The 16,666-nt window shown below is 62.6% G+C and overlaps 2 protein-coding genes across 3 annotated transcripts; both read right to left on the bottom strand.

Annotated features, from left to right (window-relative positions):
- Nucleotides 1-1,933: 1,933 nt before the first annotated feature.
- On the bottom strand, nt 1,934-9,835 carry TRIM11 (tripartite motif containing 11). The gene is made up of 6 exons (XM_032397914.1): nt 9,139-9,835; nt 7,121-7,216; nt 6,666-6,896; nt 3,892-3,914; nt 3,698-3,798; nt 1,934-3,258 (listed from the first exon to the last, which is right to left on the bottom strand). Exons 1-6 carry the CDS (start codon nt 9,544-9,546, stop codon nt 2,711-2,713), a joined length of 1,407 nt encoding a protein of 468 aa, XP_032253805.1. The 5' UTR covers nt 9,547-9,835; the 3' UTR covers nt 1,934-2,710.
- A 489-nt stretch (nt 9,836-10,324) lies between these two features.
- TRIM17 (tripartite motif containing 17) lies at nt 10,325-15,306 on the bottom strand. 2 transcript variants are annotated; one of them, XM_032397912.1, is made up of 6 exons: nt 14,874-15,306; nt 13,978-14,073; nt 13,372-13,602; nt 11,925-11,947; nt 11,730-11,830; nt 10,325-11,380 (listed from the first exon to the last, which is right to left on the bottom strand). In XM_032397912.1, exons 1-6 carry the CDS (start codon nt 15,300-15,302, stop codon nt 10,833-10,835), a joined length of 1,428 nt encoding a protein of 475 aa, XP_032253803.1. In that variant the 5' UTR covers nt 15,303-15,306; the 3' UTR covers nt 10,325-10,832. The 2 variants fall into 2 exon arrangements, with proteins under 2 accessions (XP_032253803.1, XP_032253804.1); XM_032397913.1 differs by lacking the exon at nt 13,978-14,073.
- Nucleotides 15,307-16,666: the final 1,360 nt, after the last annotated feature.

The following is a 16,666-nucleotide window of genomic DNA, read 5'->3' as shown; positions in this document are numbered from 1 at the left end:
TTTAGAGGGAAGGGCGGTGGGGGGATGGGTTAGCCTGGTGATGGGTATTGAGGAGGGCATGTGTTGTAATGAGCACTGGGTGTTATACGCCAACAATGAATCATGGATCACTACATCAAAAACTAATGATGACTAACTATGGTGACTAAAATAACATTAAAATAAAATAAAAATAAAATAAAATAAATAAAATACCATTTTGTGGATGCTCTACTGACCAGGAGAGGTGCAGAAGGAGGGGAAGGGTTGCAGAGACTGAGCGCCAGCCCCAGCAGGTTTGGCTTTAGCGTTGGATTTTCTTTTTACCGTACTTACTAATGCCGTAAGATTAGAGTAGGCGCCCCGTTCCTGAATATTGTCTTCATTCCACTAAGCACAACCCAGACGGCCTGCTTCTCTTTTCTACCTGCTTTCTCTCCCGTTTCCCCACTGGACGGCTGAGCTAACAGGAAGCAAGGCTTCTGGGCACTCCAGTACACGGTGGGCTGTGTGTATTTTTGGAAGCTCTAGATGGCTGGCCACATCCCACACATCCTGGCTCTGCACTTGCATCCTTGCCGTATCCGCCTCTGGAGCACTCACCCACCCACTGGGGCTGAAAGCTGGCGGAGGGGCTCGTCAGTGGGTCGTGGAGGGGCTCACACGGGGGGGGGGACATCTGTGACAGGTCATCACCCACCCCTCACATGGGTGTCAGCTCCACGGGCAGGAGCCTGCATGCTGCTGGAGAGGTCTGTCCACCATCTGCAACAGCGGATGGCACCCTTGGTCCTTGGAGGCAAGCAGGCAGGCCACATGGAAAGAGCAAGCATGTGAATGTCGGGTGCACCCTCGTGAATGGGCATCACTGAAGCTCATTCTCGTTCTCCCTGCCGCAGGGTAGCAGGGTGTGACAGCTGCACGTAGCCCACTTGGGCAGGAGGATTAATCTGAGCTCGAGGCAGGTGAGAAGCAGGTGCCCTTCCTCTACCTCCCTAAGAGCAGGATGTAAATTTAGGTGTCCCTGTCTCCGTCCTCCATGCCAGGAAGGACTGCTGGTCACAGGAGAGAACTCTAGACCCTATCAGCCTGGACATGGCACAGGGGGACCCCACAGGATCCTACTAACTAGCCTTCGTCTACCACTGTTTACCTCCATGGGGCTGGTGCCTTGAAGCCTACGCATCCCGACATGCGTCCACAACATCGTGTGCTGGTTGAACACGCGTAAGCTGCAGCTCCAGGCTCCTGCTCTGAGGGCCTCGTTTTCCTCAGGTCATCTCCCCCGGTACCCGAGGTCTGGGTGTCGAGAACTTGTTTTTCTATTGTTGATCTCTTATCATGGGGCTCTGAGCTAAGCCCTCAGAAGGGGGCAGCAAGTTTCCAGAGGGTCCGTCCTGGTGTCCCGCGTGTGGCCGTGTGCCTGTCTGTGCTCCTACCCATGAGGGTGTCCCTCCAGCTGGGTTTCCGATGGCCATCGTGCAAGTCCCAAACCCTCACAGCCCGATATTACTTCTGGGGAAAACAGCCAGTATCGCCCAGATTCAGGGAGTGAGGCAGAGGGAAGTTGCTTGGAGAGAGGTGGGAAACTGCCAGAACCCAGGTCCACAGGGGGGAAACACTCTCCGGTGTATGTAATTTGAAGGAACTGTCGAAGATGGAATGGGGTGTGTGTGTGTGTGTGTGTGTGTACAGCAAAAAGCCCCAGAATGGGAGAATGATTGTGTAACCAAGTACACGGGAAAGTACTTAGCTACTGAACACAATGGCACCTGCAGAGTATTTTCAGGCTCTCTGAAAAAACAAGAAAACAACTCCTGAGGCCGCTGTGTGAAATGAACACACAGGAGAGCGCCCCTGAACCTGACCTTGGGGGTCCTGCCTCTGTGTCACCCCTCCCCCGCATTTCCTCCCCTCCCCCCAATTGCAGACAGTGGATTACAGACAACGGTTAGTTTATTTACTGTGAGAACAGTCCTTACAATAAATACAATCTAGTGGTACGAAGAAGCTGGGGCAGACCTTTAGGGAGGGTGACGCAAAGTCTGAACAAAGCAAAGACAAATCCCAGACTCTGGTAGCGAGAAGGTGTGTGGGGGGTGCTCTCTGAGGCCTCACCCGCCCCCAGGCAGGGCAGGAAGGACTGGGGACCAGGTACGCTGAGTTCTGGGGTGAGGAGGCCCCCAGGCCAGCGAGGAGAGAACTGCGAGGGTGACTCCAGCTGGGGGTTCTCCGAGCAGCTCGGAGGGAAACCGGGGGGCTTCTGTGCCTGCTCACCACGGACCTGCTCTATCTGAACCTCTGCAACAGGAGCCAGAAGCCCCCAGTGGTCTGTGCTCGGGGGAGGGGGGTGCTCGTGTGTCCTGCTCCCAGCTTCCTCTGGCCTATCACCGGGTACCCGGCTACTGCAGGGCAAGCCCATCCCGCCCCCCATTCTCCAGGACCGGACCTGCACACGGGCGCGCGGCCCTGGAGCTGCCTCCTGGCCGCAGCTTTCTGGAGGGGTAGCTCCAGGGCCGCGGGGGGTGGCGAGGCTCAGGGCCCGGCGCTGGTGAACTCGGGTGTCTCAGCGCCCTGCGCCCGGACAGCAGGACCAAGCCGGCCCCGCACACGCGGGCACACGCTTGCAGGAGTGAGTGCGCACCCGCACATCCACCGGGCACCGTGAGCGCTTCCCCAGCTCAGAGGACCGCAGGAGATGCCCAGGTTCCCCAGCAGCTGGGAGGTCCCCTCACTGGGGAGCCAGCGAGTCCCCAGGCCCGCCTTTCAGCCTGCAGATGGTCATGGGGGTCGGGCTGCTGGACAGAGGCGAGAACAGGGCCCGCAGGGTCCCCGAGAAGGGGGTCTCGGGGAAGGCGTACAAAAGGGAGCCGTCGGTGGCGCTGTAGAAGGACAGGTGTCCGGCCTCATAGTCCAGGAAGATGCCCACGCGCCGCGGCGGGTCCCGGAGGGGGGCGAAGGCCCGCTCGGAGGAGTTGTAGTAGCTGCCCAGGAACACCAGGATCCAGAACCCGTTGCCCGCGAACAGCTCACCCTTCTCCTTGCGGTTGGCGTTCTCCCTGCACACGCCCAGCGCCCAGCTGGCCCGCTCTCCCACCTCCACCTCCCAGTAATGGCGGCCCGAGGTGAGGGGCTCCCGGCCCAGCACGCAGGGCCCGGGGTCGAACCGCTCGGGGCTGTCGGGCAGGGCCTGCCGCAGGTCCCCCCGCCGCACGCTCTTCCTGTCTTCCGACAGGACCAGCTCGGGGTTGGCGGTGTCGGGGTCCAGGGTCACGTCCCCTGCAGACGGAGCAGAGGTCGCCCCGTGAGTCTGCAGGCCTGCCCGTGCACCCCTGCCTGCGCGCTGTCTCTGAAAAAACCACCTAACGGCTTGCCCCCGCAACTGGGAACGTTCTAGAAAGTGGTCCGTGCTCCCCTGCGACACGCCCTCCCTTAGAGGACAGAAGAAACCAGGGGCTTCCTACATCCAGCTTCCCACACCTTCCAGTTCCTGGAGCGCGCGGCACTCCCCACGCCTGGGGGGCACGCAGGCGCTCCGGCACCCCTTGGACCCCAGGGGGCGGGGGGGCGGGTCTCACCTCCGCTACCCCTGCCCGCGTCAGCCCACAGCCCCTCCCCCCACGGGGGTTTCTGTGACTCGGGAGCCTAGGTTCCCTCCTACTGCAGACCCCCCCGGGCCCCGCGAGCGCGCAGGCGCCCGGGACCACACGGCACCCACCTCGGAATCTGCGCAGGGCCTCCACCAGCCCCGGAACCCTGCACACCGTCCTCATCTCCATGGGCACCACCTCAGGCGGCTGCAGCTTCACGTCCTGGACCCTGCAGGGGTGGTGCAGGCGTCACGCCCCGGGGCAGCCCCGCCCTGCGCCCCGCGCCCCGCCCACCTTCCCCGGGAGAGGCCGCGGCGCCTACCTGCGCAGGGTGTCCCTGATGTCCTGTGGGAGAGACACACGCGGCATCAGCACCTGTCCCCGATCCTCTGATCCTCCCCACGTCCCGGCCAACAGTGCCCCCACACCCTTGTGCCGCCCGCTCTGCAGACACACACACACGTGATGAGAACCCACGCATGGGCTGCGCCCCATGCAGCTCAGACACGGGGACCCCTGAAAGCCTCTGGGCACGGCCAGCCCTGCAGACCTGCCCTCACTCCCTCAGCACACTCGGAGGATACAGCGCCTCAGCTACCGGCTCACCCACCGAGTGCCCAGCGCCCCAGGTGGTGGGACAGGCGGGCGGGGACCGGCCCCCCAGCGGGGAGCCATGCCCGTGTTGGCCCAGCGCTTCCCGCCTCCCAGGGCTCACTGGTGCCTGTGCCACGCACACCCCGCCCGCCCTCCCGGAGACCGTGCCACCCCCCTCCCAGGTGAGGCCTCTCCACTTGATGTTCTGCTCTCCCGTAATGACACGTACAAGCATTTCACTCAGCATCACAAACTAACCGTGTCCCTCGCATCGAAATGTTGGAGGCCCAACCCCCAGGAACTCAGAATGAGGCTGTATTTGGAGATGGGGTCTTTACAGAGGTGGTTAAGGTATAAGGAGGTCACGAGGGTGGTCCCGGATCCCGCATGACTGGAGTCCTTACCGGAAGAGGGGATCAAGGAACAGATACACACGCTGCCGACCACGTGAGGACACGGGCAGGAGAGAGGCCTCGGAGGAACCAGCCCCACTCACGCCCGGATCTGTGACTTCTCATCCCCAGGACAGGGACACAATAAATGTGTGTTGTTTAAACCTCCCGGCCTGTGGTATTTGTTAGCAGCCCGAGCTGACTGGGACATTCAATTACTTAGAACACTGGCTATTGATGGGAAGTCTTTGGTCTTTTTAGAACCACCCCCGAGAACAGCAGGTACCTGGCCGGTCCACACCGTCAATCACAGGGGCCCACCCGCGGTGATTCTAACCACGCACCAGCCATCAGGGGTGCAGAGGTAAGTAAGACATGGTGCCTGTAGAGGGTTTCCCTCGAGGTGGGAGATCTGCACACACACGAGTGATGGTCTGTGTGTGGGTTGGTTGGCGGGAGGGTACAAGACACATAAGGCCTCAAAGGAAAAGGGAGACTGCAGGTTTCTGAAGATACAGTGAGGGTGACAGTGCAGGACTGGAAGAGACATGTGCAAAGGGCCTGGGGCACAAGGAGCTTGGTGTGGGCAGCAGGCAAAGCAGAAAGAGCCTGTCCTTGGTAGTTTCGCGGGGTGTCTGGCCCACCCCGGGGCACTGGAAAGTGAAGGGGATAGTCCTGGTTGTCACAGGCCAACCCACTCAGGAACAGCATGTGTGGACATACCACACAAGACCCCCCCTGCCCCGAGGGTCCTGCAGGGGTCTTAACCTTAAGGAAAGGGGTTGGCCTCCATGTACACCACCTGGCCCCTTGGGAGACACATGTTCCTTTAGGAAAAGGCTCTGCACCTACACAGAACGGCTACACGGCAAGCCTGGAAGGAAAGCTGGGACCCAGGGTGTGGCCTCCTGATGTCACCCAAACCCTCACTTCCTCTGTCTGTGAGGGCACATCCCCTGCCCACCCCAGGTGCCAGAACCTGACCTGGCCACTCCCTGTGGTGGGTCTCCACCGAACACTGAGGTCCGATGGTACGGGCACACCTGACCTCCCTTATTCACACCAGTAAACTGGGGGGGGGGGGGGGGGGGGGGCTGCCCGGGGCTGCTGTCCTGCCCCTCCACGCAGCAGACCCCACCCCTACCCCCAGCACAGGCAAGGGGAAGCCCTGAGGCTGGGGGAGGGGTGAGGGGGACTCTTCCCTATAGCTGGCCACCCAGGCAAAGACCCCAGGTCAGAAGCGGTGAGCAGGTAGGGGTGAGGGCAGTGGAAAGCAGGTAGGGGGCAGTGGCGAGCAGATGGCAGCAGGGAGGGGCAGCGGGGGCACAGGTGGTCACTTTTAGTATGAAATCCAAGAGTGCAGATGTCCCACACACTGGGACATCTAAGCTGAGGCCCCAAATCACGTTTCATACAGACCTGGGGTTCTCATCTCACTTCCGGGGCTGACCCCTCCTCCTTCCAGAACCTCCACTTCCTCCAGCTTCTCCAGCACCATTCACTTCCCCTGACCTCCTTGGCTGGCCACCCAGACCCTACCTCAGTGACCACAGCCTACTTCTGCCGACTTCCCTCACTCCCCCCCAGACACCCGCCTGGGGTTCTTCCTGTTTCCCAGGCCGGAAACCACCCGAGGTCTCAGCAGCGGTGGAAGGACCAAGGTCAAACCCCAGGAGGGCCGTCAAGAGCCTCTGCCTGGTCCCTGGAGGTCCTCTCAGCTCTGGGACTCAGGAGGGCCACCCCCGCGGGAAGTGCCCTGGGATGCGCACAGAGCGCATAGCGTCCTCGCTCCCGCCTGGGGCCAGGGGTCAGGAGCCAGGCCGAGTGTCCGGGCGACACGGGGCTGATGCAAGGCTCCGACAGGACACCTGCCAGGCTTTCTCCTCCATACAGCGGACCCGAACCTTTGGAGCCAGCCTGGTGACCCATGGACCCTGGATGCCACCCGCCACGCAGGCCGGCCCGAGCGCGAACGGGCTCCAGCAGTTCGGGACCTGTGTCCACCGCGCAGGACCCACGAGCACAGCCGCGGTCCCACGAGGGGTACCCGCCCTGGCGAGCCCGCCCCGCCCTTCACGGGAACGCGCGTGCAGGCGCGCGGCGCGCTCACCTGCAGGAGCCCCAGCGCCGGCAGCTGGCAGCGCCCCTCCAGCTCCGTGATGAGCTGGGCCAGCTGGGCGCTCTGCTGCCCCAGGCGGGCCGCGCTGTCCCGCAGCGGGGGCAGCACCTCCAGCTCCTCGTCCTCCAGCCTGCGCAGCAGACGCCGCTCGTCCTCCGCAAGCAGCCGGCGCAGCCGCTCGAACTCCGCCAGCACGTTCTGCCGCTGGCTCTCCACCATCTTCTGCGGGCGGGCGGACAGCTCGGCTGAGGGCCTGCCCCACCCGCGCCCGGCGCCCGCGCCCCGCGCCCCGGCCCCCACCCTCAGCCCCGACGCGGGGTTTCCGCAGGGTCCGCAACAGGGCTCCCGCCTCGTGAGCTGCGCGACGCTGAGCGCCGCAGTGCCCTCCGCGGGGGCTCAGGTGCCGGCCACGCCCCACCCGCGACCTCGGGCTCTGGGCCACCTGCCTGCCACAAGGCACAGGTCTCCTCAGCCTGCGCCTGGAACAGCAGTGCATCCTCCATTTGCTTCCGCAGATGCTCCAGGGACTTCTCCAGCTTCCCCTGCGGGAAAGCGAGACCACAGTGACCTTTGCTGTGTGGGCCCGGTCCCTGCTCCCGTCAGCGGTCAAGCCCGCAGAGCCTGAAGCCGGCTGGCAGGAACCACAGTCGTGGGCATGACCGGCCGACAACCTCAAATTAGCCAGCCAGGGCACAGCCCGGACAGCCAGGCCCCTTGCCGGAACGTCGTGTCCTGACCTCCCCCTAATCCCGGCCCCCTTACTTCTCCATGCCTGCCCTGGGCTCTCTGTAGGCCCCTAGCCGGCGCAGCTCTGCCCGACTAGACGCTCCGTCTGACTTCCAGCTGGACCCAGGCCTGGGAGGTGGTGCTTCCGGGACCCAGCACCCCAGGGTAGGCGAATATAGGCACAGCCCCCCGGGCGGCAGGTAAAGACAGTTTGCTGGGCATCCCCAGGACGAAGACCAGCGAGGCACCAGCACCATGAAGGGGTCGGAATGTGCCACCCCAGAGTAGGCCGCTTTGCACACAGGGACGTCATAGGAAGGGCCCTCTTCCCTCCTCCTTTCTGCCTCCGTCTGTACCAGGAAGGGGAGAGCACTCAGCACAGATGACTCTTTGTCACAGATGAGTCTGCCTGAACAGATTTTTTTACTCGGATAACCCTGATCTTCCATCAGTCTCCCCCGCCCCAAGTCCTTAGGTCTTCCTGGCGCTAGAAGCCCAAATCCCCTTTCCTTTCTCTAGCCCCTGCTCCCCAGTTTATTATTCGACGTTAACATGGAACATAAACTCAGTCTAACTGGTTCTTTCACTTCTTCTCTGTGAAGCCCCTTGTGTCTATGAGATTGAAAAGACTAATAAAATGCACGTCTTTTCACTTGTTACTCTGCCTTTGTTGGGTTCATTTGCAAGCCTCGTGCAGCGAACCTAACAGGTTAGAGAAAAAGGTTTTGTCTCCCCCACAATAGGAAGGGGTAAGTGCTGTCCCAAGGGTCTGTATCGGGCCAGCTGGGAGGTGCCTCTGGAGAGCTGCTGGTCACTCTCTGCCCTCATGATCACTTTGCGCTCAGTGACAGGAGTGCGCACTTGCTGGGCTAACACAGAGGGTGGGGTATCCCGCACGTGTGCTGTGCCCTAGAGTCGTAAGCAAGACTGTAGAGATCTGTCACAACGAGTCCACTGATGCAGATCGGGTACCAGTTTGTTCTGTGTCCCAGAGCTTGCTCTGTAACAGCGACAAAGTGGCCAAGCATTGACTCAGTTGCCAAACCATGTCCCCGGAGCACCCAGCACGCACACGCTCCTGGCCAGGAGCAAACCGCATTCACAAAGCTGGAAGGGTGCCACCCAGGCACTCCGTACCTCGGTTCCAGGAGTCCCGAGGTCCGGAGAGCAAGGCAGATGACAGTGGCCAGGGGAGTGTTTGCCCCGAGGCTCTCAGCAGTGGGGTGAGGGTTGGTTTGGATTTTAAAGACAGGCATTTCCAGAACAGATGGAGGCATCTCAGCCTAGTCAAAGCGGGGCTGATCCCTGGCATGTCGGATGGCAGAAGCGGCCCCAAGTATCCCACTCACCAAGCCTGGTGGCCGCAGCAACCCTGGCACCTGACCCGCAGGGCAATGGCTCTGTCCTCCACCCATCCTGGCCTGGCTGACTTCCCACAGCCCAGCCTTGCCCACAACCCTTGTCTGTCTACCTCACTACGAGACCAGCTACCTCTAAGGTTCTCCTCCTGCTTTCTCCCGCGCTGAGCTCCCTCCCCGCCAATGTTGTCACACCTGCCCGGTCCCTCCAGACTCCCACCACGGGAAGTCCTAGCAGGGCCTGCGCCTCCCAGGGAGCACGCCTCTCCCTGATCTCCGGGCTGGCGGCCCAGGCCCAGGAGGGTGCGGGTTTGGGACTGGCCGCACGCACACCCTCTGTACCCCCCCCCCCGGGCCTCCGGCCAGGCCCCGCCCCGCACCTTGAGGTCGTCGGCCGCGTCCTGCAGCGGGCGCACGCGGTGCGTCCAGTGCTCCCCCGAGCGCTCGCAGGCCGCGCACAGCAGGCGCAGCTCGTCGCCGCAGAAGGCGGCCAGCGGCTCGCGGTGCGCGGCGCACACGCCCTGCGGGACGGGCGACGGCGGGTGCAGGCGGCGCGCCATCTCGGCCATCTTGGCGAGCGGGCGGTTGGGCCGCAGGTTCCTCTGCGGGGACAGCTCGCGGCACTCGGGGCAGGCGTACGGGCCCTCGGGCTGGCCCCAGCAGCGCCGGATGCACTCGCGGCAGAAGTTGTGGCCGCAGTCGGTCATCACCGGGTCCGTGAAGTAGTCAAGGCAGATGGCGCAGGTGGCCTCCTCCTGGAGGTTGGTGGACAGGTCGGGGGCGGCCATGGCGCCGGTGGGGCGGAGGAAGGCGGCGCTCTCCGCCGGCTCGGGCGGTGGCCTCCGCCGCCGGGACTCTGGAGAGCGCGCGGGGACGCGGGGGCTCCGGAGACGCGTGGCGCAGGGCGCCGGGCACGCGGGGGCTCCGGGGGACGCGGGGTTCAGGCCACCTGAGGTCGCGAGGTTCAGGGCACCAGGGGACTCGGGACTCAGGGCTCCGGGGACGCGGGGCGCAGGACTCCCGGGACGCGGGGCGCAGGGCTCCCCGACGCGGACAGGAAGAGGAGCCGCGGCGGAAGCAGGAAGCAGCTGGTTTTTTTTTTTTTTTTTTTTTTTCCTCCTTTGGAACAACCCGCTTTAGCCTCGGATTGGCCGCGGCCTGTCACGCGGCCCGTGGGCGGGACAGAGTTGGAGGCTGTTCACCCGGTGACCTCGCGGCGGCGCTGCCCCTGCCTGCGCGCGCTGGTAGCTCCGGGGCGCTGCTCCCTCGCGTCCCAACCGGTTGCAGGACCCGGGCCATCGGGGCGCCCCGCACGTTCCCCGGGCTCCCCGCCCAGCACAGCGACTGCGAGGACGAGGGGGGCCTGAGGCTGCGGCGGCGAGCCCCAAGCCGTGCCCCGTGCGCCCCTGGGCCGGGCACGATCGGGCACTCTGGGCTGCGGGGGGAAGGCATACACTGAGTGGGATTCTGGGGTGCCCGGCCGGCCGCAGGGTTGTGAATGCGCCTGAAACTGCAGAGAACGGCGGGTGGAGAGGAGTCTCTCCCACCCATGACCCTTACTCTGAATTGCGCCCCGGCTTGTGCAGCTTAACCTCCCTTGAGGTTTTTAGGGATCAGTGTGGAAAGTTTCATTTTCCCATCACCCCCCCCCCCACACACACACACACCCGCGCAAGGTGCAAACATGGAATGTATGGAAGACAGAGCAGGTGGACCCTGGAGGCCGCGGCTCTACGTAGAACACCCCGAAGTCAGCAGAGCCGGTGCGCGGGCTCCATCCCTAGGTGGGCGCGGGTATCCCAGGGACAGCTTTTAAAGGCAAGCACGCCACACCGCGCCTGGTACTGGATGTCCTTACTCAGAATCGGTCCACTAGGAAACTCAGAGGCTTTTTTTCCTTTATGAAACACGTGTGAATGAATATAGCCTCTTAACATTTTAACTGCTTTAATCAGGATCATATTTCATCTTTGTGAAACCGCCAGACGTAAGCCTGGCAGGTGGCCTGTGCTGAGCTGGGCCACCTCACCTTCCCGGGAAACCAGGGCCCCCCGCACTGCCCCAGCCTCTGCCCCTATCCCTTCACCCACAAGGTCACTGTAGAGATGACCATCTGGCCTGATTTGGGGGCCCCGAGGCAGAAGAAGGGTTGCAGGGGGCCGGAGAATTCAGGCTGGGTGTAGGTGTGTAGGTGGGACCCGTCCTTCAGGTTGTAGAAGGACACGTCCCCTGCCTCGAAGTCCAGGAAGACCCCTATGTGGCTGGGGGGCTCGGCCAGCGTGACAGGGGTCGGGGCGGATGTGACCGGCAGGTACTTCTTTCCCTTGCACAGCTGCACCACCCAGAACCCGTTTTCAGGGGACTTGGGGACCCTGTCCCTGCGGCTCACGTTGTCCCTACACACGCCCAGCGCCCAGAGTGCGTCACCGGTGAGGTTCATGCCCACCTCCCAGTAGTGCCTTCCCGCGGAGAAGGTCTCCCGGCCCACGGCACAGGGGTAGGCCAGGAATCTGTCCTTGCTGTGGGGCACGCCCTCCAGTGGGGCGGTCAGGTAGCGCCTCAGGCGGCTCTCGTACAGGAGGAGGTAGGGGTATGCGGTGGTGGGGTCGGGCACCACATCCTCTGCAGACAGGCCCGGGGCCATGGGAAAAGGGGCCGGATCATCCCTGCCGTCCCTGGCCATCCCCTAGGCCTCCCCAAGGCTGAGTCCAGCTGTGAGCCTGGGTCCCTGCGTGGGTCCCTACCCCACCTGTCCATATTAGTGGTGCTAAGGAGCTGGGGGTCAGGGGGCCGTTTGGGCGTCTCCATCTGTGTCCCCATAGGAACAGAACGGAGAGCATGGCCCTGGAGCAGAAGCTCAGGGCCCAGAGCGTGACTGGCCATTACGGAACAGTCGCCCCAACTGGTGGCTCACGCTGAGTGACTAGGGGCGGGGCGGGGAGTAGCCGAGAGCACCGGGGCCCCTGCTTACCTTGAAAACTCTTGAGCACCTCTATCTGCCCGGGGACCCTGCAGACCGTCCTCAGCACAGTAGGGGTGGCCTCCGGGTACTGAATACTCAGGCTGTTCTTCCTCCAGTGGACACAGGTCTCATCATTGTCCCCTCTGGCCCCACGCGGAGCCCTCCCTGCGCCCATCACTGCCTCCCCCGCAGGTGGCCACGTACCTGCTCAGGAGCTCCTTCATGTCCTGTGAGACAGGGAGCGGGGAGGGAAATGGGCAAGGCCTCGTGAGGAATGTGGGGCGTCATGGCTGCATTTCCGGTCTGCAGAGCTAGAAGGGCTTTATGATGTTCTCCTGGGGCCCCGTACCCACTTTCCAGAGCGCCACCCTGCCGTGGCCGCACACAGGAATCCTCCACCTCTGGCCACCGGGCCCCCTGCCCTCCCCCTGTAACTGAGGACACTGGAAGCTGTCCTGCTCACGAGGGGCGATGAAGGTGTGGGGCAGCGGGGGCGGTGGGGGGACGTGACTGGTGACCATAGAATGGGGCCTTTTGTGCTTCAGACGTCTGCCTATTAGCTTGCAGACCAGCCGCTTTCTAATGGAAGACAAAACGTTCCCCAAAGTTTGGGCAACTGTCTAACTTGTCTGCAGCAGGTGGCTCCCTAGGCCCAAAGCCCACGGGAGCTCAGGACGACAGACAAGCCCTGGGACCGACCCAGGCAGGCAGGATGTCCAGCGCCCTGCGGCGGCAACTGCCTCTGGTGTCTCAACACGCCTGTGCGTGTGTGTGGAATCTAAGCTGTTGCTGTGGATCCCCGAGCCTGACAGCTTTCCCACCTGTCGGCCACCGTCACCCCCCGCTGTCAGGGCCTCGCCGGGCCAGTGAGCCCTCGCCCCCATCACCGCCCTGGGCTAGGAAGGGAAGGGACACAGTCTGCGGGCCTGGGGCCTGGGTAGACGGTCCTCCAAATGCATACGCCGGGGCCCCAGCCCCCAGGGCCCCAGAAGGTGGCTGTATTTGGAGATGGGGTCTTTACAGAGGGGGTTACGGTAAAGGGAGGGGACTAGGGTGGGCCCTGATCCCAGAAGATCAGAGTCCTTGCAGGAAGCGGGGTTTAGGACACAGACACAGAGGGACGGCCCTGTGAGGACGCAGGGAGGAAGGAGGCCTCGGGAGGAACCAGCCCCGCCCACACCTGGAGCTCAGACTCCCAGCCCCCAGGACGGGGAGACAGTACACATGTTGTTGGAGCCTCAGGCCTGCGGTCTTTGTTACGCAGCCGCAGCTGAGTCAGAGCCTTCCCTGTTTATATTTGTTCTGCAGTCAGCCGGCCCTGAGCACACCTGGGCCTGAGCTCCTCCCCCACCAGCCAGGTGAGCAGGGGTGCTGAGGGCTCCCCACCCCCGGCCAGGTGAGCAGGGGTGCTGAGGGCTCCCCTCCCCCACCAGCCAGGTGAGCAGGGGTGCTGAGGGCTCCCCACAACCAGGTGAGCAGGGGTGCTGAGGGCTCCCCACCCCCAGCCAGGTGTGCAGGGGTGCTGAGAGCTCCCCCCCCCCCCCCCCCGCGGGGGGGGGGGGCGTGGGGGCCCCCCCCCCCCCCGGCCAGGTGTGCAGGGGTGCTGAGGGCTCCCCTCCCCAGGGCCAGGTGAGCAGGGCGCCTGCCTCACCTGCAGCATCCGCAGGGGCGTGTGCTCATCCCTGTCTTCCAGTGGCAGCAGGAGCCTCTCCAGGGCGTGGCTCTGCCTCTCCAGTGTGGCCGCGCTCTCCCGCAGCCTGGCCACTACCTCGTCCTCCTCCTGCTTCAGGGCCTGGAGGAGGCACTGCTCCTTCTCCAGCAGGAGGAGGCCCATCTTCTCAAACTCCAGCAGGATGCGCTGCCTGTGCTCATTCACCTTCACCTGCGGGGGTGCGGGGGCGGATGTGAGGCCCCGCCTGGGGACCTGCTGCCCCAGGTGTCCACTCTCTTCCTGGCCAGCTGCACCCACCAGCTGGGATGCTGGCAGCCCTCCACCCCAGGGCCCTGACGACCCCCAGAAAATGAGCCGTCCCTGGAGGGGTGGGAGCGTCTGTGGGGTACCGGGCGGGGTATGCAGTGGACCCTCGGTCCCGTGTCCATGCCGCAGCCAGCCTGGGCCGAGCGCATGTCCCGGATCCTGATTCTAGTGGGGCCTCCGAGCTCTGGGTGCGTTCTCATCCACACAGGACAGCGATCTCCCCCCGCCCCCCACCCCACGAGGCTGCTGTGTGCGCACACCCCAGCCCCCAGCACCTGCCTGCCACTCGGCCAAGGTCTGTTTCTCCCTGGCCTGCAGCTTCCCTGTCTTCATCATCTCCTCCTGAAGGTACCCCATGTCCGCCTCCAACTTCAACTGTGGGACACAGACAGCAGGATGTGGGGTCAGGGCCCCTCACACCCTGGCATCTGGACGGCATCCCTGAAGCTGCACCCCCCCCAAAGAACACCGTGAGGGGGTGCTGGGGGTGGACACACGCCACCCGAAACGTGCCCCTTTGCAACAGTTATTTTGGGCTGGAACCAATCGAGAAGGAACAGCGGCAGAAAGACACCTTCCCAGGGCTCCCCTTTTCTGAATGAGCACCCAAACTTCTGAGAAGTGAGAGGTGCCATGAATCCCCTCTTCTGGGGGGTTTTATGGCCAAATAGGAAGAAGGACCATGGGCGCCAAGATGCACCTGCACTAATGCCCCTTCTCATCCATGAGTTTCCCTGTATTCACTGCCTGCTGTGGTTTGCATGTGTCCTCCCAAGTTCATGTGCTGAATCCTAACCCCAGCACCACGGTGTGAGGACCGGGGCGGGGGGGGGTGGTGATGAGGCCACGAGGGTGGAGCCCCAGGAATGGGATTAGTGCCCTCGAGCCTCCCGCCCAGTGAGGACACAGGGCAAAGACTGCCACCCAGGAACCAGGACGCACTCTCTTCCCCAACGGTGCTGGAGCCCTGACTGGATGGACCTGGGTAGGGCCTTCTTCAGCCTAGACTCCCGAATAACCATGGCCTGGCTGCCCACGTGGTCGTGGGAGCGCGCAGACACTCACCACGCGGTCCCACACCTGGGCTGTTGGTTACGGCAGCCGTCCTCCTGCCTGCCTTCTAACGTGTGCACTTGCCCCCTCGTGCATTCCCCTGCCCCCAGCCCTGGACCCACCTTGTACTCCTGCACGGCCTCCTCGATGGGGACCACCCTGTGGGGCCGGTGCTCCCGGGACTCCCTGCAGATGACACAGATGGGGCTCTGGTCATCCTCACAGAAGAGTCTGAGCAGCTCCTGGTGCACCCTGCACAGGTCCCGGCTCTGCAAGGCTGGGTGCCGCCGCGCCATCTCGGCCACCTTGGTCAGCAGGCGGTTGGGACGCAAGTTCCTCTGGGGGGACAGCTCACGGCACTCGGGGCAGGGGAAGGAGCCCCTCCGCTTCCTGCCCCCTTTCCTGCCTTTGGCCTTCTCCCAGGTTAGCCGGATGCACTCGCGGCAGAAGTTGTGGCCACAGGCGGTCATCACGGGATCCGTGAAGTAGTCAAGGCAGATGGAGCATGTGGCCTCCTCCTGCAGCTTTCTGGCAAGTTCCAAGGCATCCATGTCTCCTGGGGAAGGAATACAATGTCCCTCACACCCTCCTCCAGGGACTCTGTCTTTGGCCGGCTCCACCCACGTTAGGGAGAATCATGCTAAGCTGGTTTAGAGTGCCCCCCAATATGATGTCTGACCTAGTTCCTCAGCCCCCCACTGACCTGTCTAGAGCAAGAATCCTGTTAGGCCAGTCTGGCAAGAATCCCCCTCCCCATGGCACCTCTTTGTGATTTTCCATCACTGACCCACCCCCCCCACCCCTCTGCTCTTTGGCCATAAATCCTGACTTGTGCCCCCTATGTTGACATGACCCAGTTCTCTGTGGGGATCTCCTTCCCCCTATTGCAATAACCCTGAACAAAGTGTTCCTACTGTTCTAACTATGGACCGGCTGTGGTCTTCCTTGACAAGGTGTAGTGTGCATGCATGCCCAGAACATAGACACACGAACACAGGTGCAACCGCAGGAACACACACTGAGGCGCACCCACACGGTATGCACACATGCACTCACACAAAGACTGCCCACATGCACAGGGCACGAGCACACGCGCTCACGGTATACACACATGCACACATACACACATGCACAGGGCACGAGCACACGCGCTCACGGCATACACACATGCACAGGGCATGTGCACACGCACACACAGTATACACACATGCATACATATACACACATGCACAGGGCATGAGCACAGGCACACACAATATACACACATGCACATACACACATGCACAGGGCACGAGCACACGCGCTCACAGTATACACACATGCACATATACACACACGCACAGGGCATGAGCACACACGTTCACGGTATACACACATGCACTCATACACACATGCACAGGGCACGAGCACATGCGCTCACGGTATACACACATACACACATGCACAGGGCATGAGCACACGCACACACAGTATACACACATGCACACATACAGACACATGCACAGGGCACTGCACACGCGCTCACGGTATACACACATGCACATATACACACATGCACAGGGCACGAGCACACACAGTATACACACACGCACACATACACACATGCACAGGGCACGAGCACACACAGTATACACACACGCACACATACACACATGCACAGGGCATGAGCACACGCACACACAGTATACACACATGCACATATACACACATGCACAGGGCACGGGCACACGGTATACACACGTGCACACATGCACACATACACACATGCACAGGGCACGAGCCCACGCACACACAGTATACACACACGCACATATACACACATGCACAGGGCACGAGCCCACACACACACAGTATACACACACGCACACATACACACATGCACAGGGCACGAGCCCACGCACACACAGTATACACA

The sequence above is a fragment of the Phoca vitulina genome, unplaced genomic scaffold, assembly GCF_004348235.1.
Source record: "Phoca vitulina isolate PV1807 unplaced genomic scaffold, GSC_HSeal_1.0 scaffold106, whole genome shotgun sequence".
Taxonomy (NCBI): Eukaryota; Metazoa; Chordata; class Mammalia; order Carnivora; family Phocidae; genus Phoca; species Phoca vitulina.
This window is presented reverse-complemented; position numbering and strand designations above follow the sequence as displayed.